Source organism: Zophobas morio, unplaced genomic scaffold (genome assembly GCF_036711695.1).
Source record: "Zophobas morio isolate AGI-343-1 ecotype UQ-CSIRO unplaced genomic scaffold, CSIRO_AGI_Zmor_V1 ptg000006l, whole genome shotgun sequence".
NCBI lineage: Eukaryota > Metazoa > Arthropoda > Insecta > Coleoptera > Tenebrionidae > Zophobas > Zophobas morio.
In genome coordinates this window covers 865,499-889,857 of record NW_026972111.1, presented here as the reverse complement: position 1 = coordinate 889,857, position 24,359 = coordinate 865,499, and the positions used below count along the sequence as shown (strand labels likewise).

Genomic DNA, 24,359 nt, shown 5'->3' with positions numbered 1-24,359 from the left:
AGAGTAAATATGAATTTTGCTAATTTGATAAAATAAGTGGATGTTGTTGAGATTAAGTTCGAAAGGGTATTTCAAATCGCCTAAATGACCTTGTAAATTTGATAATTCTTGCAAAAATTTTCTGGGTGGAAAAACAGTTGGATGGAGAAGACCGTGTTGCGCTTGCAAAATAATATTTAAAAGATTGTCTTGTTGAGATTTAAATGAAGATATTAATAAATTTAGGAGTGAAATGATTTCGTCTATTTCAAGAGACCATTTGGTTTTGGACTCAAAATAACTTGAATTTTGACCAATATTATTAATTTCATTAATAACTTTATTTAATTTTGAATCTAAATTTTTGAAGACGTTTGCAACATTTTGATGACTAGAATTCACAAGACGAATTGTACTTTCTAAAACTGACGTTTGCTGCTTTAGTAACGTCATTAGATGTTGCTGATTTTGCTTTAAGTTCTGGATTTGAGAATCATAATAAATAGCGTCATCTTCATCTAATGTACCGAAAAGTGTTTTAGAAACGAATCCTACTGCATTTATCAATCCACGCTTAACTCTTATTCTTTGTTGGAGTCCTAAAATATCGAAAATAATGTCATCTTTAGCCTGAATTTCACTGAGAATATGAAACAAAGTTTTATTAAATGTTTGCCAAGATATTATATTCATGTCTTGAAAAATTGGATTGTTACAAAATTTTGTACTGTCAGAAACCAAATTTAGAATTCGCTTGCGTTCATTTTGATACGATTGCATATCTATATACACTAGCAATTTCCAATAATTATTAAAGACATCTACAGATCCCATTTTCCCATAATATAAACCTGAACTAGAGGTAATTGAACTAATGTTATAATGCTGATCCCCGTTAACGGAACGATTGTATGATAAAAATATTCCAATAAAAATTATAAAATATGCTGACCTCGTTTTGTTGTGGAAAGCCATTTTTGCTTATTAGATAGATTAAATTCGCGCGCGTACCTGAAACCAAAGAAATGTTTACTATGCAAAACTAAAATAGATTTTCTATAAATAAAATAAATATAATTTATTCTTTAAACAATTTCAATCGGTTAATATGCACTTTTACAGGTTTCCGTTTTATTAATATTGTGCAGTTTACATCTGAATCGACCGATATTACTTTATATGGACCTTGGAACAACGGTTGTAATTTCTTAGTTTTCCCAGTAGTTTGGGTTTCACTTCGTAGCAGGACCATGTTGTCTTTTTCGATTTTTATGGAGTTTACAGTTTTGTCATATTGTTGCTTGGCACTTTGCTTGTTCTTCAAAATTGTTTCGCGAACGACTGAATGACAATGCTGGAACCTCGCCTTGAGTTCATTATAATAATCATCGTAATTGTAAAGTAATTCTGGATTTTTGGTTAATGATGACGGTAACAGAACTTTGCGCCCATAGAGAAGTTCGAAAGGTGTGAAATTAGTCGAAGTATGTGGAGTTGCATTGTACGTAAAAGTAGCAAAAGGTATAAATTCATCCCAATTATTCATGTCTTTGTTAATGAAAATTCTCAAATATTCAACTAAAGTCCGATGTGAACGTTCAAGAGCACCATTGCTTTGCGGGTGAAAACTGGTACATTTAATTTGTTTAATTTTTAGCAATTTACATGTTTGCTTGAATAAGTCACTAAGAAAATTTGTACCTTGATCAGTAACTAAGCTTTCAGGGACACCATATTGACATATTACTTTAGTTGTAAAATTATACGCTACTGTAGTTGCTTTTTGATCTGGCATTGGTATAGCAATCGCAAACTTGGTTAAATCGTCTTGGAAAGTTAACAAGAATTTATTTCTGTTATCGGTTTCATTGAGGGGACCTACGACATCTAAGAATACTTTTTCGAAAGGCTTAGAAGCTGTAGTAGTGATATTCATTGGTAGCTTTGTTTTCTTGCAACATTTATTTTTTTGACATTGCTCACATGACAAAATGAATTTTTTTATATCGCGATACATTTTGTGCCATCGAAAATGCTGCTTTATGCGATGATATGTACGATTTACTCCTTGATGACCTCCTAATGGTGTAATATGAAAATCTTTTAATGTCTGAGCTATTTCTTCTTGAGTAAAATTTTGTTTTTGAGGACCCTCGTGACAGATGTTAATTTGTATATTAGTATCAAAAAATATGTATTTTAGCATTATCCTGAGAACATCAATTTTAACATGCTGGCCTTTAACATGAGTACTGGAAATTGACAAATTATGAATATCATTTTCTAAACAAAATGATAACAAATTTTCAAAAGCATAAAATAAATCTTCATATTCCGGTTTATGAAATTTAGTTGACTTGACAACTAAATAAAAGTGATAAGAATTACCAACTTTTTGATAAAGAGTGTCGTAGAGATGAGGATTCTTTGCCAATAGAGTTTGTTTGTCATGATAATTTACATCATCTTCTAAAAGATCTTTGCCTGTTAAATAAATAACATGGGAATCACTGATTTTATCTGCATTGACTTGAACATCCGTGACCTTGGGATTGTTAATAACATTTGTTTCAATTGTTTTGAGGTACTTTTGGAATGGTGTATTTTCACTGTTGGACGCACGCTGGTTAATATTATATATTCTAGAAAGACAATCAGCGTTAGAGTTTTGTTTACCGGGTTTATAAGACACTACATAATCATATTCTTCCAAATCGAGTCTAAATCGCATTAATCTTGACGACGGATTTTTGACAGAAAACAAGTACACTAGAGGTTTGTGATCGGTAATGATTTTAAATTTTCGACCATACAGATACGGCCTAAAATGCTTTACAGACCAAACGATACTCAGTAATTCTCTTTCTATAGTAGAATAGCATTGCTCTGCTCTGTTTAGTGTTCTGCTTGCATAAGAAACTGGCAGATCTTTGCCCGAATGCTCCTGAGAAATTTAATTTCAATTAAATTTAAATTCAAATTTAGCGTTTTGTTTTAATAGATTATTCAAAGGTTTTGCAATTAGAGAAAAGTTTTCTATAAATCGTCTATAATATGAAGCCAATCCTAAAAAGGATTTTAATTGTTTAACATTTTGAGGCACTGGATAACCGTTAATAACTTCTATTTTTGATGGATCTGGTCCAATTCCATTTTCGGAAATGACGTGACCTAAATAAGTAATTTCTTTTCGCAGAAACTGACACTTGCTGGGTTGAAGCTTTAGATTGTTGGCTCTTAACCTAGTAAAAACATCTGTTAATTTTGAATTGTGATCTTTGAGAGAATTCCCATGAATAACAATATCGTCGAGGTAAACGAAACATTTGAGGCCTTGGAGCCCAACTAGAACATTATTCATTAACCTTTGGAACGTTGTAGGGGAACCCTTAAGCCCCATCGGTAGCCTTTTAAATTGATAACGATCTTGAAAAGAGAATGCTGTCAGAGGTCTACTTTCCTCTGAAATTGGAATTTGATAAAATCCTTGGGCCAAATCTATAACTGAAAAATATTTGGCATTGCCTAGCTGATCTAAGATTTCCGTAATGTTTGGTAACGGATAAGCATCAAACTCAGTGACGTCATTTAATTTTCGAAAATCAACTACTAATCGCCAACGTTTATTACCATTCTGATCAGGTTTTTTAGGGACTAACAAAATTGGAGAGTTATATGGAGATTTACTGTGTTCTATTATGTCGTCATTTAACATTTTCGTAATTTGTTTTTCTACTTCTGCTTTCTGTGTTTCAGGAAGTCTGTAAGGTTTAACAAATACAGGTTTTTTAGACTGAAGTGAAATATGATGTTCAGTGGCATCGGTATGAGTTAACTGATCACCTTCAAGAAAAAATAAATCGTTAAATTCACGACAAATTTGCAGAATAGAATGTTTTTCTTCCTGATTCATGTGCTCGGTGTCCAATTCATTGTGAAGTAGTTTTAACCTATTTGCACTGTTAGTGTTAACAAAACTGATGACGTGATAATTTTCCAATTTCTCAAAAGAGACGTCATTCGACGCTAAAGTCATAGAATTTTCGAATGAATTTATAACGCTTATTTTGCAAATTCCATTTTGAGGTTGAACTATGGTATTTCCTACCAAAAGACCTGGTTTGATCTCTTTTTGCAGACATAGCATTGAATCATTAAAAGTAACAGGAAAATTAACAATGCACTCCGAACGCGCGGGAATAGCAACTTCATTGGGACATGATAAGGAGAGTTGTATTTTAGCTGGACCTACTTCAAAAAAGAGATTATTTTGTTTATAGTCTACAATAGCACCATATTGAAGGAAAAAATCTCTACCTAGAATTCCGTGAACTGAAATGGGAAAATCTTCAGGTACCAAATGAAATGGATGCTGAATTAATGTGTTCTGAATTTGAATTTATTAATTCTGCCTGAATCTGTGCAATGGTCCTTTTTTCCAAGTATTGCTGTTGCAAAATTATTTTTAATTGTTCCCAACTGTCAAAACCCTTATATTTAATGAGATTATAGGCTGATCCACATAATTTTGATTTTATTACGTTCAGAAAGGTTTCTTTTTGTTCCCTTGTGGTAGCAGAAGCTCCAACTATGTCGGAACAAGCAATAAATTTATGAAGATTTTCTTTATTTCTATTAAACTCGGGAATCATCTTTAGCGCGATATCAATTTGGAAAGCCATGTTTATTTAAGAATTTAACCCACAAAAATAACAATATGCGAAAAAAAAAATGTGATAGAAAATGGAAAACTTACGGGAATAATTGTAACTTGGCGCTGATGAAGCACTGAACGACGAAGATGGTAACGCGCACTCACAGCGATTTGCACCACGTACACAGCACAACACACACCCTGCTGCTCTTGGACCCTGGTGATGCTGGCTTGCTGCTGCCACACCGTGTTGCTGCTAGATCCTGATGACGCTGGGCCGCTGTTGTTGAACCACGCTGCTCCTGGACCACTTGGTACGCTGGACTACCCAATTACTGCTGTTGCTCAACCTTCAGAAGAAATGCTAACCACCTTTGAAATCGCCAAAATAGCCAAAAGTGGGCACTCAACTACACCTGATGTTACTTTTGAATTCGCCGAAACAGCCAAAAGTAAACACTTGAAACACACCTGACACCACTGTTGCGCGTAGGGGTTGGCAATTCAAACAGATTGGGCAGTATACCAAATTTATTAGAAGAAAATGTCGCTGGTACGGGTGTTGGTTACAATTATCCCTTGTCTGCTACAACTACAACTACTTCTTCAACTACAAATACAAATACAACTAATACAACTAACTTCTTCAGGTGCGAGCCAAAAGTTATATATTGACAACTATAGTCATGTGACCGGCCATAGTTGCGGAGTAATGACATGACCTCCTTAATTTTGATTGAGTCGATACTTAGCAATCGCGGAAAAGGAAATGCAACTCAGCTTGACTTCGGACTCGCTTCCTTCTAACAACGCTTGCACATGCTGCCGCAGCAACCCCAATTAAACAGGATATTTCACAACACGTGACTGTAGATATGCACTTGCCCAACCTTTGTCCATCATAATTAACAAGGCACTTAAAACAAGTACATTCCCGGACCTTTGGAAAATTGCAAGAATCAGTCCTATTTTTAAAAAGGGTGATCCATCTTTACTAGCGAACTATCGTCCTATTTCCATTCTAAGCAATTTTGCAAAAGTTTTTGAACAGGCATTATATAGTTGCATTTACAATAATACTCGTTCGCATATCAGTTTAGGACAGCATGGATTCAGAACTGGTAGATCTACATCTACAAACCTTGCAGTGCTTGTTCAAGATCTAAGTGTTGCACTTGACAAACGAGAACAAATAGACGTAATATATACTGACTTTTCCCGAGCTTTTGATGCTCTTCCTCACGACATTCTGTTAGGCAAACTTAATAACTTTGGATTTAACTATCCCCTTCTCAAACTGATGGAGTCTTACTTAATAAACCGTAACAACTATGTATTTTACAATGGTTTTAGCTCTTTTCGTTTTTTGTCAAAGTCTGGAGTCCCACAAGGCTCTAACCTTGGGCCTCTCCTCTTCAGTCTATTTATCAATGACCTTCTGGAATCTTTAAATTGCAGTATTTTAGCTTATGCTGATGATCTGAAAATTTATTCTAAAATCTCAAGTCTTTATGATGCTGAGCTTTTACAACGTGAACTTATGAAAATCGTGGAATGGTGCAATCAAAATAGACTTATTATTAATATTAGTAAATGTTGCTACATTTCATATTGTCGAAAACTTAATATCGTTGATTTTTCTTATTCAATAGAAGGTACACCGTTAGAACGAAAAACATCGATCAAAGATCTAGGAGTTACTTTTGATAGCTGCTTGACTTTTGATATTCATCTTACCAACATTTGCAATGCTGCAAATAAATCTTTGGGGTTTGTCATGAGAACTTCAAAATTTTTCAACAACATTGACGTAATTAAATCCCTCTTCTTTGCATATGTTCTTTCGAAATTAGAGTATGCCTCACTAATATGGTATCCCATATATATGTGTCAGCACATGCTTCTTGATAAAGTGCACAGGAAATTTTTGAAATTCCTTTCGTTCAAAATTGATGGTAATTATCCGGCCAGAGGTATTGAGATGGAAAGTCTTCTCCAACGACACAAGATGTCCTCTTTGATGCTTCGAAGGGATCTGCATGCGGCTAACTTCTTGTCTAAGCTTATTCACAACAAAATTGATTGCCCATATTTATTATCACAGATTAGATTTAATATCCCTCGGCCAGCATCGAGATATGTTAACACCTTTCATATCTCCACCGCCCGAACTAATATCCTTCGTCGCTCGCCAATTACTACAATGTGTCGATGTGCAGATAGATATGTAGCTGATATATTTTATTCAAATTAGTTGATACTTGGAATTATGTTTTTGTTTTTGTTATTGTTATAATTTTTGTGTTGGTTATTCATGTAAGTAATTAGTTAGATTTGTCCGGTCATTAGGGTAACCTGTTGGACAATAAAATTATTATTATTATTAAGAACAAAACTTACATTCATTTACTTGATTGAGAAGGTTTTTATGCAGAAAACATTAACTATTAATTATTTATTGTTCGAGAAATTTTCACAAAAACTAATACTTAATAGTGTTTACGAATTCTTATATGAAATCACTTTCTAAGTTCTTATTCAACTGAGGTTCATCATTTTATGAGTTGCGTTGTTTAACGATACTCCAAAATAGTATATTAAAGTACGAGTGCCACAATGGCCTTATGAACGAGTTATTTATACTATTTTTTCTACCGCGCACGTTTTTTCGCAAAATTTAATTGAAATTTGCATTTTTTTAAATCTGGGGAATTTTGTCGTGATTGGTGATGGGTTGGTCTGACACGAACCCCGAAATATTTGAAGTTCGAATTTTTACAACAACAACTGTAATTCGAATCAATTCGAGTTAAAATTGGTTAAAATGTCTTGTGAAGAAGTTAGTGAAGTCCTTACGCCTCCCGAAATACGGGAAATTTTAATTTGGGATTTGCCACTGACATTCACCTGCTATTTCTCGTCAAGGCTACCAATCTTACCGATCTAAATTACACCAAATCTATTTCAGAACCCCTTTCCGCTATTAACGAACTGCTATGACGTCATTTGGGTGCTTTAATAGCTCTATCAGAAAATAAAAAAACGTGCGCGGTAGAAAAATAGAATAAAGTTCTTTAAATTTAGGATCCACTTGAAGCATAGATATTTTCATATTTCCTTGACATTTCACAGCGCTTAGAACACGAAAAATTGGTCTACCGTTTACGTCTGTCTATCGTCTGTTGGCGATTTTATTAGGTAGTTAGGTACGCAATAACACTGCGAACTGCCTCTAGGACTACAGAAACCACACAATAAAAGTAAGTAAATTAAAACTCAACATAAAATTTAATAACGGGCCCAAGAACGTAGACAAAGAAAAACTGGAAAAACTGGCAGTAGAAATAAATACAGCAATTAGAGATTTTACAGTGAGAAAAAGAACAAGAATAGAATGCGCAGAGAAATTTAGAAAAGAAATTAAAAAAACACCAATGAAGAACAGAGAAAAAATAAAAGTGGCCCGAACTTTTAAGAAGAAAATAAAAGAAGAACAACTAGTAATAGGAAAAGCAGATAAAGGTAGCTCAATAGTGATAACGAAAAAGGAAGGATCTGAAGCTTGATACTCATTACGAAAATTTTCTTTGTACCATTCTTTTAAGTCCACCGATTGTGCATAATTTTCATTTTCTTAAAGCAGAATTATCTGGAACTGAAAATTTTCAAGAGATACCTTCAACATCAACAGCCATATTTGCACCTACAACTGCAGTATTAGGGAAATGTGCTACTACTGTTCTCGAAAAAACTGTAACGCCAATAATTACAAAAAATTGCCAAACCTTACGATTAACATTCATACCAATTAAAATAATTAATTGTTAACATTTTCAATGTATAATTATAGTTTGTAGTTAGTAAATAGCTAAAATAAAATATTAACTTCTTTCACATTGAAATATTTTTAAGGTGTGGTCGTGGAAAAAGTATAGTACACAACTCGTGTGCAAACGCTCATTACGCACTCGTTGAATTACCTATTTACCACACTCGTTATGTACTTTGTGCTCACATTTTCTAAATACTAATAATAATAGTGGGTCTATTTTTGTATCTTTTCATTATAAGTATATACATTTTTTCAGTGACAGACAAATGATCGGAAATTGACATTTCTCAGAGAGCTTCCAGCTTAAATATCATCGTCCTTTGGGAGACCGCCCTGCGAATTTCTGTTTCTATAAAAAATTCTGGCTTAAAACATTTTTTTGTTCCGAGTGTCATATGCATGGAAAAGTATTCCAAAAATGGAATACGCCTTCTTGTATGTTCAACAAAATCTATGACACGATCTTACGAAGGTATTGTAATCTTAGAGTCAACAAATAAAATAGAGTAACTGATCAAATATTTTGGGAAACATTGTCTGAACGGAGTTCAACAATTTAACTATTTAAAAAAAAAATGAAATTTCAGCAAGAGCTACAAATGTTTTTTGATGTATTTTTGGACCGTGACAAGTGCACATCGTAATGTTTGGGGATTGGTCTGAACATGGCTTTCCAACATAATCGTCTTCGAAAAGCATGAAAAATATTAGGGATTTTTGGAAATTGGCAGAGGTATATTTTTTATGTTCAAATAAAAAAATAACTATTTTACTGTTGATTACACGACTGTACACTGTTGTAACACAACTATTAATAATAATTTGTAAAAACTATAATCATATATCTTTACAGGAATCGAAGGAAAACCTATAGTCAAAACACCCCATCAGTCTAATCCAGAAGAAAGTCAAATATGTAAACAAAAGTGTATGAATCTTAACTTAGTGGTATAATAATGTCAAAAAGTATCTTTGAAAAATATCTGTTTTTAATATAGTTAGTTACATATATGCAAATTTCTAATTTTAGTAACAACTGTACTGACATGTTTATTAAATTTCTTATAATTCACTCTTATTTTATCTTGCTCGACTATTAATGAATTATTGCAAATTAATTTACAAAACGGACCAAGTTTCGATCTTAACAATAAAAATGATGAATTGAGTACCTAAATATAACAAACCAATCGAGTTGACGATTAAAATTGTATTCAAGAATATGACAGTCTCTTGCACTATCAACTTTAATAAACAGTTTAAGATCATCAGCAAAAATCAATTTTTCACACATAATTTCATTACCAATGTCATTAATAAATGTTATAAATAATAAGGGTCCTAAATTGGACCACTGTGGAAAAGATGGATGGATTTAGAGCGAAAATTACGACATATATAACAACTTGCTGCCGGTTCATAAGATATTATCGGAATAATGTGATCAAGGGATCTGAAAAACCATATTGCCGCAACTTGTCGAGTTATATACGTAGTGGTCAATTTTATCAAATGCTTTACAAAAATCCGTATAAATTGTATCCAGTTAGCCATGATTATCAATGGATTCAGAAACGAAGGGTAAAAGACATGTGAGATTAGTTACAGTTGATCTTTTTTCAAAAAATCGATGTTGATAAGGAGTAATAAATTGTGAAAATGGGATGTGCTGTTTCTGATTTGAAGGGAAAAAAAATGGGACAGACATACGGAAACGGCAAACTCGGGAAGTAAAAATAGTTATGATGAGGTCGAATCCGCCATAGTCTTACTATAAAATGTTATGCAATTTAATTTTTGTTTTTTGTGAAAATGTGCTGGCACACGTAATCTCCGAAACTACTGGACCGATTGTTGTCAAACTTTGTATGTATATTAGAAATATCATGTAGAAGGTTAAATGCTATCCAAAATTTGGATATTCATCCCCATCAAGAATTTGATGACGTCATTTCAATGAATTATATTTTAAATGATTTGAATGTTACACGAAAATATGCAAGGTATAATAACGTTATATTACCAATACCGGACAGAAGTGGCGCAGTGGCTATAAGTCGGAAACAAGAAGACGCTGTGACTACTTTTCTTTTGTGCTGTGACTAACATTATCCATATTGATGACGTCATAACACATTTTTATTATTATGGTCTAAACTCAAAGCTGTCATGTTTCTATAATTCTGTGTCTAGCTGTGACTACGATTTGATCGCTCTTACTGAGACTTGGATTCATCCAGGTGTTAGAGACTCAGAACTATTCGATAAGAATTTTATAGTGTATAAAGAAGATAGAGATTTTAAGAAAACTGGCCTTTCCAGAAAAGCCGTAAAAGATTAATTTATCTCCATGAAAATTAATTTAGACAATTCTCTTTCTCATACTCTTCACTTGGTTGATGTCTTGGCTGTTAAAGTGTCAGTTGACTCAGTTATGCTGTTACAATTTTTGTGGTTTACTTTCCGCCATCTCACTAAATTGATTACTTTCGATCTGTTCTTGATAGTCAGTTGAATGGTTCATCAGGAAGCTTTAGTGATAATGTTACACTGACGGAGGTGAGTTCTGAACATGTTTTCAAAGTCATAAAAAGAGTAAAAGAAAGCATATTAAGGGACCAGATGGGATCCCGGCTTTTAGCAGAACCTTTGTCTGTCATCTTCAACTTATGCATTCATTCTTGAATTTTTCCGAACATTTGGAAAATATCTAAAATTATTCCAATCTAGAAAGGTAAAGACCATCATCAATACTTTTTCCAAAATATTCGAGTTCTTAGTTTACAACCAACTTTATTTTCAGATTCATAATTATAGTACACCTCACCAATACGGTTTTATGCATGGCAGATCCACGACAACAAATCTTTTCTGGGTTACTCAGTTTATTCCTGATTCCATTGATGACGGTTGTCAAACTGATGTTATTAAACTTTTCACGTCATACTAAAATTCCACTTTACGCAGGTTCCTTAAATACATTTTTTTAGAGAGGATGGTGTATGTCCACCCATAGGATTCTCTCAGTCTAACCTTCTTCAGCGGTTGTTTGTTGACATGATGGTTTAACCTTTGTGCAGAATTGTTAGATAACTTTTTCATTTATCACACATTTGGTCAAGGACCACGAATATCAACAAAGAGATTACAAAGTGCCGATTAAAAATTTCGTAGTATAATAAAATTATTCATGCAGAAAATGGTTTCAAAAATTGTGCTCTTATTTACGTTGCTGTTCAGAAATGTGTTCCTCAACCCTAGTGACACTGACGACGTAAGTACGCTTTTAAAATTCATTCATAATTTCTATACAGTTGACAAAAGTATAGCACAGTATACTGTAAAATGTCACCCCAAAAGACATCAACACATATTTTGTTAAATCAGCTGTTTTGGTTGGCATTTATCTTATTTTTTGACAGTTTTCGGTGGTTTTTACCAGCAAAAGTCAACCAAAATTTCAACCCACCGTAAACGATCCTTTCTTTGTACGAGCGGAATTGCTATTTGAAATAAACACTATACTTGGCGTATTAAAAGAATCCGTAAATAACCTGCAAAACATAAAGCAGGAAATTATCGAAGAAGTCGAAAACGTGGTAGAAGAAAAAATCAGTATTTATGAAGCAGACCTAAAAGACCAATTATCGCAAACAAAAACCGAAATTCTGTCAGAAACGAAAGAAAATGTTATACGACAATTAACAGAGGCGAAGAATGAAATGACGATTCAGATGAACGCCGTGAAAGAATCGGGATTTTCGCTTTATTCTATCATCGAAAAGAAACTCATCGAAACAAAAAATGAAGTACTTGATGAAATAAGCAACGCGCAAATACATTTCACCAACCTGGAAAATCAGTTGAAAGAAACGAAACAACACATTGTGGCTGAAACAAAAGAAAATGTTAAATTGGAAGTGATAGAAAACAATTTCAAAATTTATGATACGGAACTAAAAAATGAATTTGATAAAACTAAAAAGCAAATCCTCACTACAACGGAACAGCAGCTAAGTCTAGCAAAGGATGAAATATTTAATGGAATAACTTTTGAGCTTATAAACACGCAGGCAAAAATTATTAATGAAGTTCGGCAATGTCGAACGGTACCAAGTGACTGTAGAGAAGTTCAGAGGAGAGGATACAAAAGTTCTGGTATTTATCGCATCCAGCCAAAGATTTCTTTGGAAAAATTTTTGGTTTGGTGTGACATGTCAACTAGGGGAGGTGGATGGACTTACGTTCTGAATAGATTCGACGGTTCGGAAAATTTTTATTTTAATTGGACTGATTATAAGCAAGGTTTTGGTAATCTTTCAGGAGAACACTGGTTGGGTTTGGATCATCTTTACGAATTGACGAGTGAGTTTTTTTTATCGTTGACAGTACTGTACAATGTGATTTTGCTATGTATTTCAGACAGCAAACCTACCGAGTTGTTATTCCAACTAATGGATAGGGACTCGAAAACGGTTTATGCTTTATATAACAGGTTTCAAATTGGCAGCGAAGCCGAACACTATCAAATAAAAACTTTGGGATCGTACGATGGAAATGCTGGAGATTCTTTCCGGAGACACGATGGTGCAAAATTTAGTACCGCCGATAATGACCATAGTTCCCAAAGCTGTGCCTCTAGTTTCGGTAAACTTTATTTAATTTTAATTTGGTTTCTAAAAAGGTTCTTGCAGAGAGTGGCTGGTGGTTCACAGATTGTCATCTGGTGCTTCTTACTGGGAAATATATAAAAAACCCAACGCTTGGGTATTATTCAGCAATAAAGTGGTATCACTTTCATGGCTATAACTATAGTCTCAAAGAAGCAAGAATGATGATCAGAACGATTTAAGTTAATTTGTCTAAACACAACAAATTCTTGGTTTTTGCAACTTGAATAAAAAATTAGTTCAATTGAAAATTTAGCTATTTACATTACACCCATCATACTAAGTGATGAGTTAGCAATATCCACAAAATAATAGTAATAATATTTTTAATAATTTTCAAGTATCGGTCTCGCTGAAAACAAAACTATTTCTGTACATTATTAAAAATTATGCACAATTGGAAAGTGAGGAGCGGGTAAGGCACCGACCGCACTTCAAACGAGTAGATAGGATGAATAAATTTCGACCGCCCAGCTTTATTCATAAACAACGACGTCATAGCAAAACCCATCTGTGCGTGATGTTCGACGTCCCGCATGCTGTTGAATGCACAAAGGTCATCAAAGAAGGTTATGAATGCAAACAAATTATTTATAGCACATTATCAACAGGAATACATTACATCGGAAGAATGTCACGTAGACATTTGTTTGATTTCAGTGCGTTTATCGCCCCAAAACAGATGACTAAAATTATTCATAAGCCTGCATTGAACAAAATATTCTGAATGTTGCTATTATAAGTCTTACCTTATCATTATTTTATTGTTATAAAGACGAGCGTATTCTCACATTTTCCAGAAAATGGAGTGACTTGTTCTTAATTTGGTCAATAATAAATTCACTGATTCATTAATTTTTTTGAGTCACCTGTTTAAGCAAATCTAAAAAATATGAAAAGTCTGTTGATATTTTGCACATTTGCGAAAGAATTTATTGGAAAAAATTTTGAGATGCCGTAATCAATTTTTTGGGGTTGATAAACAGATACATTTTCATTAAAAGGTTACCATGCTTACAATAACTTCAAAACGTCAAGATTTCAAAGTATTCAGTTTTGCAATAATTCTTGATTTAATCGATAAAACAAATTGACTCACTGATTAATTTTTTTCACACGCTCCGTATAAGCACATTTAATATAGCATTTTTTCGGAAAAATTTTGGGGTGGCGTGATCAATGCTTTAGGGGAGGATGAGCAAACATATTTTGACCAAAAATTTACCATGCCTATGATAACTTTAAAACATCTCCAAGATTTCAAAGCATTCGGTTTTGTAGTTCCTGATTAAATCAATAAAATATATTCACGCATTCATTTTTTTTTTTGGGTCAGCCTGTATATGCTAATCCAAAAAATATGAATGGAATGATAATTTACAAGGATTGTCTTATCATACTTTGTACATTTAAGATAGGATTTATTCAGCAAAACTTTGAGGTGACGTCATCAATTTTTTTAGGGGGGGGGATGAAGAAATATATTTTGACTAAAAATTTACCATGCCTATGCTAACTGTAAAACATCTCCAAGATTACGAAGCATTCGGTTTTGTAGTTCCTGATTAAATAAATAAAATATATTCACGCATTCATTATTTTTTTTTTTGGTCACCCTGTATGCGCTAACCCAAAAAATATGAATAGAATGATAAATTACAAGTACAGATTCATCGTATTTTTTACATTTTAGATAGAATTTATTCGGCAAATTTTTGAGGTGACGTCATCAATTTTTTGGAGGGAACAAATAAATATATTTTGAATAAAAACTTATCATGCTTATCATAACTGTAAACCATCTGCAAGATTTCAAAGCGTTCGATTTTGCAGATTCCAAATTAAATGTCAAAATGTTGTTTCCTAATTTTGATTTTTTTTTTCCAAAAATCTGGACGTTTCGGGTAAAATCTCTATTCGGGGTCATAAACTACATGTGTAAGACTATGTTATTTGATACAATCTAAAACCCATTTACTATGTACAATTTTGAATTGACGTCATCACATTAGTGGTGGGGATGATTAGACAAATTTTTGTTAGCGTTTTACCATCTGCATGTTATACCTAACATAAATACCAAATTTGACAACAATCGGCCTAGTAATTTCAGAGATTATCTGTCTAAAAAAATCTGAGTTGGCAGACAGACGGACTGACAGACGGAAATGGGAGACCTATTTCTTCGTCCTCTAGGGGTCATGATAGGTTGAAAAAATGCAAACGTAGAGAGTCGGCCGACGGACTCGATTACAATACTTCCTTTGCTTACGCTCGGGAAGTAAAAGTGGTGTGAAATTATTTAGGGAGAACTTTTAGTAAGGATAATAATTATGTGGATGTAGTGCGAATAACAACAGTACCCTATTCTCAGAATTTTAGGTAATGAAGTAAGCCCTTTTTGATTTAATCAATAAAATATACTATATATTTTTTAATAATCAGACGTCTAATGTAATGGCAAATTAATAAACTACAAGTACAGAAACATGTTCTTTCATCAATTTTAAGCAAGATTTATTTTGTAAAATTTTGAAATGTCGTCATCAATTGTTACCATCTGCCTCTAAAACACACGTAAAATTTCACAACAGAATTTTGTAGAATCAATTGGTAAACACGAAATGAATGTCAAACGAAGACTAATTAAAAAAAAATCTATACTTTGTTCAGTTTACGACGTACCATAGCTATAATACAAAAGTTTTCTTATAAAAGAGACTGATTAGAGCTAATTTTTATTGGAAAGAAATATAAGATAAGTTTACCTATATATTAATCATAACCTCCCTTTATGACAGATAAATATTTTGGATCATATGGTACTTCTAAAAGGTTAAAACGATGAATCATCAATTCAAGAATTGTTTCCAAAACAAGAGCTTAACGTCTAATGATTTCCGCTTTTTTGACTTTCTAAGCAAATTAAAAAGACGAAACCTAAATTTTTTGCAAATGTCTGGACAACTATTCCAGTTAAATTCCTATAATGATGTACCTACTGTTGTTTGTTTGCATAATAGTTTAACCTTTGTGCAGAATTGTTAGATAACTTTTTCATTTATCACACATTTGGTCAAGGACCACGAATATCAACTAAGAGATTACAAAGTGCCGATTAAAAATTTCGTATTATAATAAAAGTATTCATGCAGAAAATGGTTTCAAAAATTGTACTCTTATTAATGTTGCTGTTCAGAAATGTGTTCCTCAACCCTAGTGACACTGACGACGTAAGTACGCTTTTAAAATTCATTCAGAATTTCTATACAGTTGACAAAAGTATAGCACAGTATACTGTAAAATGTCACCCCAAAAGACATCAACACATATTTTGTTAAATCACCAGTTTTGGTTAGCAACTATCTTATTTTTTGGCAGTTTTCGGTGCTTTCTACTAGCAAAAATCAAGCAAAACTTCAACTCACCGTAAACGATCCTTCCTTTGTACGAGCGGAATTGCTATTAGAAATACACACTACACTTGACGCATTAAAAGAATCCGTAAATAACCTGCAAAACATAAAGCGGGAAATTATCGAGGTAGTCGAAAACGTGGTAGAAGAGAAAATCAGTATTTACGACTCAGGCCTAAAAACGCAATTATCGCAAACAAAAACCGAAATTGTGTTAGAAACGAAAGAAAATGTTATACGACAATTAACAGAGACGAAGAATGAAATGACGATTCAGATGAACGCCGCAAAAGAATCGGGATTTTCGCTTTATTCTATCATCGAAAAGAAACTCATCGAAACAAAGGATGAAGTACTTGATAAAATGAGCAACTTGCAAACACATTTCACCAACCTGAAAAATCAGTTGAAAGAAACGAAACAACAAATTGTGGCTGAAACAAAAGAAAATGTTAAATTGGAAGTGATAGAAAACAATTTCAAAATTTATGATACAGAACTAAAAAATGAATTGGATAAAACTAAAAAGGAAATCATCACTGCAACCGAACATCAGCTAAGTCTAGCAAAGGATGAAATATTTAATGGAATAACTGTTGGGCTTTTAAAAACGCAGGTAAAAATTATTAATGAAGTTCAGCAATGTAGAACGGTGCCAAGTGACTGTAAAGAAGTTCAGAGGAGAGGATATAACAGTTCTGGTATTTATAACATCCAGCCAATGATTTCCTTGCAAAATTTTTTGGTTTGGTGTGACATGTCAACTAGAGGAGGTGGTTGGACTTACGTTCTGAATAGATTCGACGGTTCGGAAAATTTTTATTTAAATTGGACTGATTATAAGCAAGGTTTTGGTAATCTTTCAGGAGAACACTGGTTGGGTTTGGATCATCTTTACGAATTGACGAGTGAGTTTTTTTGTTGACAGTACTGTACAATGTGACTTTGCTATTTCAGACAGCAAACCTACCGAGTTGTTATTCGAACTAATGGATTGGGACTCGAAAACCGTTTATGCTTTATATAACAGGTTTCAGATTGGCAGCCAAGCCGAAGACTATAAAATAAAATCTTTGGAGGCGTATAATGGAACTGCTGGAAATTCTTTCCGGGAGCACGATGGTGCAAAATTTAGTACCGCCGATAATGATCATAGTTCCACCGGCACTTGTGCCTCTAGTTTTGGTAAACTTTATTTAATTTTGATTTGGTTTATGTAAAGGTTCTTGCAGAGGGTGGCTGGTGGTACACGAGTTGTCTTCAGGTAGATCTTAGTGCAAAATATATAAAAAACCCTACGCCTGGAACATACTATCAGTCAGCAATAAACTGGAATGAATTTCATGGCTATAACTATAGTCTCAAAGAAGCAAGAATGATGATTAGGACGATTTAAGTTAATTTGTTCAAACACAACTAATTCTTGGTTTTTGCATTTTGAATAAAAAATTAATTCAATTGAAAATTTAGCTATTTGGATTAAAACCACCATACTAAGTTTGGCATATCTCCAACACAAAATATGAAACTTTTCATTCGATAATTAAGGTCACTTTGGAGAATATTGGTATCTATGTTACGGAACACAGTACCTTCATGAGTATCATGCATGAGGTAGGATTTTATGGCTGATGCACTAAATTTTTTATTTCATCGTGTTTTTCTTTTGTAAAATGGAAACGATACATCTTTAATGGTTGGAAATTAATGGTCGAATTTGTTTAATGTTTTTTCACAATATTTACGTATTTGTGTTTTGATAAAAATTAGATTATTTAATATTAGGAAGTTGGTTTTAATTTATTATATATTTAATGATCCGGATGGACCATTCGAATAAAAAAATAATATTTTTATTCTACTTTATTTACTATATGGTTACAAGACTTCACGAACACTAAGATATCTACATAAGAATAAGTCCGGACGAGTATTAACAAACTATTGTTTAAGTATATAATATACTTCAGTATATAATATACTTAAACAATGGTTTGATTTTGTTTAATTCGTCTTTGAGCCAAAAATTAAGTGCAATGGATGTGTATGTTTAATTGGTATTGGAAATTTGTGACTCCTTGGGTGTTTTTATATGAATGTGTGTGTTTATCAAAATAGTACTCCTTTATCTAATTATCATTTATTCTGTATATAAACCTTACGAAAATATTTATAAGAAAAGTAAGAAGACTCTCAAAGAAAAACAGAAGGCATTTCAGCAGAATATTTCTTCAAATATTCCACAACTTTCTGACACTGCTCAAGCTGAAAATGAAGAACATTTGAAAAATTGTACAATTGACCGCTGCAATCCAATAAGTGATAACCTTGGTATTTTTGCAGAAGTTCGGCAGTCGATGAGAAAAAGATTGAATGCATGTTGGTGGTAGTCATTTTCAGCAATTTTTGTAAATTAAGAATCTTTACATGTAATATGAATTAAGTAATAAAATAAAGTATCTACTGCTTTCTACACAAAAAACATTTATCGCACTGTTTGGAAGAAAGCATTTTATCCAAAAGTATCCATGGACAAAAATTTTAAAATAACCCCTGAATTTTGTTACATGTTTAGTAAACACTTGTATATAAAAAATCTTTGATAATACCAGTTTTCGTCATTTTAATCATATTTATAATAGTAATCTTGTTTTGCGGTAGTTTTTTCACTGTTTAATAGTTTGGTTTTTTTTGTTTAGTTTTATAGTATTTTATTTTTGTTCTTTCGTCCTATAGTTTCTTTAAATTTCATTTTCATCGTTTCTTGTTCGTTATTCCTATTTGTTATTATTTTCGTGTGTACTTTTGTTGTCAAATCGTGGATAATTTAGTTCAGTCTCTTAATATCAACTGTACGCCCTTTCCTTTAGACTGAAAATGTTTACAGTAAACATATGGATATCATATGTAAAAAACTATTTTGGGATTAAAAAAATTTGCTTCGCTTTATTAGATAGAACTTCTCTCATACCTAAGTAGCAAATACATACAATCAAATAAATCAGTCTTTAAAAAAAAATAACACCTGTCAGTTACACTCATATTTTACTATAAAATGTTGTCATAGAATTTCTTCCTAAAAATCGACACAGGCGACAGACAAGAAGATGAACTAAAATGACAGATTACTTTTTTATACTCAAGGGGTTATGAAACGTCGAAAAAACATGAAAGTAGCCATTGGTCGAGTGGACGAAATAATTTTAAATTGTAACTCTAAATCAGGCTGCTTCAGTACAATATTTCTTTTGGTAATTTACGGTGAATAAATAATAATTTTCCGTCGCCTTACCTTTGCAACCTCCTGTATATATACATTTAATATACACTTCTTGCTTAATTTTTATATAATACATACAAATTTTTGATTTTTTCATTTTTGCAATATCATATTTTCTTATCAGAAGCTTGGTTAAGGGTTACTTACACAGGTCAACAAACAAGTGAATACTGTCCGTCTTGTTAAATATTTTTGTACTAAATTTACGATTAAAGAACATGGTTTCAAAAGCTACAACTTTATTTTTAATACTGCTTATCGTTAAAAATGTGTACTTGGATAACAATACCACCGACGACGTAAGTTTGCCTTTTAATAAAACTAGATTTCAAACTTCGTGTTTTCGAAATCTAATTCTGTCGAAAACAACTAACATATTTCACCATTTTTCTTAGTTGTCTGTAGTTTTTCCAAGCGTGACTTCACCGTCGACGAATTTTGAAAACACCATAAACGATGACTTTTCTAAAATAGAACTACAACTAGAACTGCGTGCTGTTCTTAGCGCCTTAAAAGAATTCATCCAGAACACAAAACAGGAAATCATCCAAGAAGTGGAAACCGCGCTTCAAAACAAATTCAAAATTTATGATACAGAACTAATTCTTGGTTTTTGAATAAAAAATTATCTCAATTGAAAATTTAGATATTTGTATTAAAACCATCGTACTAAGTTTTGAGTTAGGAAAGGATGTAAACATTGGTATATGTTTCGGAACACAGTACCTTCAAGAGGTAGGATTTATGGCTGGTGCACAAAATTTTCAATTTCATCGTGTTTTTTTTTATGAAAACGAGACATCTTTAATCGTTGGATATTAATTGTCGAATTTTTTCACATTATGGAAACTCGACAAAATAGCTCCCGACAAAATAACTTCACTACAGTATAGCTTCGACAAAATAGCTTCATGACAAAATAGTTCCGTCAGAATAGCCCAATATCTAAAAATCTCCACAAGGGAGCAAAAGTATCACAAAAAATATTTACATGCACTTTTCTTAAATTAAAATTTTTTGGTAAACATCATGGTTTATCAAAAATCAAAAACCGCATTTTTGGTTTTTTGAGGTCAAGTATAGTCTGGTTATTATTAAAGTTCATGACATAATTATGATTGTAGACGAGCAAAAGCATGTTTTCGTATTCAAAACTATTAGACATATCGACTCCTAACTTGTACAGATGTCTCTATTTTATTATTTCTGTTTTCAATTAAGTAATTGTCATTTAAGCTATTTTGCAAGTAGAGGCATATTCGCATATTCGCAAACTGAGTGATAATGTTAACTTTTGAGTTTGAAATAACATCTGCACTTCTGGAAATGGCTAATTTTGTTGATATTTCTGAAGCGGCTGTTCTATTAAATATTTCATTATTTGTTAAACTTAGCTGCTGTTGTGATGCTACTAGTGATGATTTCCATTTTCGTTTTATCTAACTCATTTTTTAGTTCTGTATCATAAATTTTGAATTTGTTTTGAACCGCGGTTTTCACTTTTTGGATAATTTCCTGTTTTGTGTTCTGGAGAGGACTGACGGATTCTTTTAACGCGCTAAGAACAGCACGCAGTTCTAATTCTAGTTCTATTTTAGAAAAGCCATCGTTGAAGGTGTTGTCAAAATTCGATAAAGTCGTTCTTGTGGAAACTACGGAAAACCAACAAAACTGGTGAAATATATTAGTGATTTTTGAGTGAATTAGGTTTTGAAAACACGATAAGTATAAAATATAATTTTAAAAGACAAACTTACGTCGTCGGTGGCATTATTAACCAAGTACACATTTTTAACATAACCAATATTAAAAATAAAGTTAATGCTTTTGAAACAATGTTATTCAATGCTAAATTTAGTACTAAACTATTTAATAGGACTGCTTGTGAATGTAATAGGTACTTGTTTGGTGACCTGTGTAAGTGACCCTTAACCCGACTCCTGATAAGAAAATATGTTAATGCAAAAACGGAAAATCCAAAAGCTTTAATACATGATATACTTGAATATTAAACAAGATGCGTAATGACATGTGTATATACAGGATGTTGCAAAAGTCTAGCGGCGGAAAATTATTTCTATTCACCGTAAATCACTAAGAGATTGTACTGAAGCAGTCCACCCGACAAATAACTACTTTCATGTTTTTCGACGTTTCATAATCCCTTGAGTATAAAAACCAGGTCTGCTGTTTTCATTTTGAGACGACGTCATCAGTTTTTTGCGGGGGACAAAGAGATAAATTTCGATTAACGACACTCGATGCTTACAATAACCCGAAAACGTAACATTGGGTTTTAGAAGTTTCAAAATTAAGTATGTAGTAAAATATTGTTACACTTTTTTTTCTAAAAATCTCGTTTTCTAGGGTAAAAACTCAAGACGGATTCATAAACCACGAGTGCAACAGTAAGTTTGTTATAGAATTTAAATACTCCTAACATTATTACTATTACAAGTTTTGAAGATGACGATCATTCCATACAAAATTTAACAAAAATCGGTACAGTAGTTTCGAAAATTATCTGTTTAATAAAAATCGACTCCGAGAGCGGACAGACGGCAGACAGCTACGCGGACAGAAAAGAGAGGCCGATTTTTTCAAATTCTAGCAGTTATAGAACGTCAAGAAAACAAGAAATTAGCCATTCGTCGGACCTTATTATTACAATACTTTCTTAGCTTATGCTCTGGAAGTAAAAATTGCGCTATATAATACACACCCTTTCGTTTGGTACATAAGTATTTACAGTTAAGTTCAGAACCGTACCCATATAAACAATAAATTTTAGATTGTTCACCGATAATAATTTATTGAAAACATGTCTAGGTAGATTTATTTTGTAACGGTGATAAAATTCTAGCAACGTCACTTTTCACAAATATGTGCATTAAGTAAAGAAAGATAAATCCTACGTGCGCAATATCACACCCGTGTAAATGATAAATGAAGATTTTCATCGATGATAAACAATTTATTGCAAACACTTAGTAGATAAACACTGGTTTCGTAACAATTTCTTACAAAATATAGATGAATCAGCGACTAAAATACATGTTGACAAGCAACTTAATTTAATAAAACTAACAAAACTATGGCGAAATGAAATTATAAAATGCAACAATAACCTACTTTATTTTTTGCAATTTAATTTTGAATCTACAAAATCGAATGTTTTTTACTAAAATGAATGAACGACTGAATTTTTGACTCAGCCTGGTTAAGTAATTCTAAAAACCTATCTGTGTTTATAACTGCATCTTAGTGTATCGTTTATTCAGTTTTACTTTTGTTAAATACCGTATACCGGGTGTCCCACGTAACATTTTCGGGTGCAATAACACAGGTACTTTTGAAGGGATTTTTATGAAATTTAAAACAGGTGCAATATAATAGGTAAAGATTATGCTGATGACAAAAAAACTATTTTATCGTACAAAAGACGAATTTTAACACAGCTTCAGGTTTTTAAAAATTATGCAAAATTTCGTTATAACTTTAAGCAACTAAAATAACGCCTGTGCGCGAAAAATTAATTAAATCACTGTTTTTATTTAAAAAAATTACGTTAATAAAAAAGCGAAAATTAATTCATTTGTTTTATTAACTTTAATAAATAGTGCTGTCGGTGCAAAACAATTGCCTGCGTCGCCGAGCTCAATTTTGTACACTCCTTACATTTTTGTCAAGATCTGACAAGTTATTGAAAATGGTTCGCTTTTCTTTAATCTAGGACTCTTACCGAACGGTATCCTGATGACGAATTTACCAAATTCAAAGTACAGACAAAAATAAACTTATTTGAAAATATGGGAAGTGTACAAGACCTAAACCGAGTGAAAAAACAGGGTGTTAAATACACCTATCAAAAATATTTCCATTCAAGTTAGAATTAATTCCTGAACCCAAAGCAATTGCACGTTCGAAAAGGTTGTAGTGGAACAACTGAAAATTAGTATTTTCTTAAAATTCGTAAAATGACACTTGGCAAACAGGTATCAAATTCCCGCAAGGATGTCCAAAATGTAAGGATAGCAGTTTTTTGTTTCATGGCTACCTATTCTTTAATATTTTTTGGAATTATTTGCGCAATAATTTATCGTTTTTTGTCTAACCAGATGTATTTCGGAGATGAATTTTTGCACACAGTATTTATTTTTCATCTTTAATCGAGTGATGCGAGACTTAATTAATTCAAAATTAAATTAAGGCATGCAAAATCTATTTTTTCAAGATAATGGTTATTCTTACCGGTTCATATTAATCCCCACCTATTAAAATACCTACATTTCAAATTTGGTAACAATCTGAGTTATTGCGCCCGAAAGTGTTAAGTGGGACGCCCGGTATATATTAATGACGTGGTAAGACTGGTAAGCTATGTCCTTTAGAGTTCAAACGAAAAATTTTAAATAAGTCATAGGTGTGTGAAGAACAAGCTTCGCTTTCGGGCTGTAAATCGAGTCAGTGTCGGTGTTTGCACTCGTGATATTTTCCTAGGCAACATGTTCTGAAGTAACCTCTTAAT

General features: G+C 32.6%; 3 protein-coding genes across 4 annotated transcripts in view; all 3 read left to right on the top strand.

The window, feature by feature from the left end:
* LOC135123266 (uncharacterized) overlaps positions 1–24,359 on the top strand; it is a 151,988-nt gene that overhangs the window by 5,531 nt on the left and 122,098 nt on the right. The window lies entirely within an intron of this gene.
* LOC135122950 (techylectin-5B-like) lies at positions 11,414–13,451 on the top strand. Of its 2 annotated transcripts, none has more exons than XM_064047453.1 (4): positions 11,414–11,739; positions 11,888–12,830; positions 12,888–13,106; positions 13,160–13,451. In XM_064047453.1, exons 1-4 carry the CDS (start codon positions 11,656–11,658, stop codon positions 13,315–13,317), a joined length of 1,404 nt encoding a protein of 467 aa, XP_063903523.1. In that variant the 5' UTR covers positions 11,414–11,655; the 3' UTR covers positions 13,318–13,451. The 2 variants fall into 2 exon arrangements, with proteins under 2 accessions (XP_063903523.1, XP_063903522.1); XM_064047452.1 differs by having other exon boundaries at positions 11,415–11,739; positions 12,888–13,112.
* LOC135122949 (techylectin-5B-like) lies at positions 16,145–18,292 on the top strand. The gene is made up of 4 exons (XM_064047450.1): positions 16,145–16,368; positions 16,517–17,459; positions 17,509–17,736; positions 17,784–18,292. Exons 1-4 carry the CDS (start codon positions 16,285–16,287, stop codon positions 17,945–17,947), a joined length of 1,419 nt encoding a protein of 472 aa, XP_063903520.1. The 5' UTR covers positions 16,145–16,284; the 3' UTR covers positions 17,948–18,292.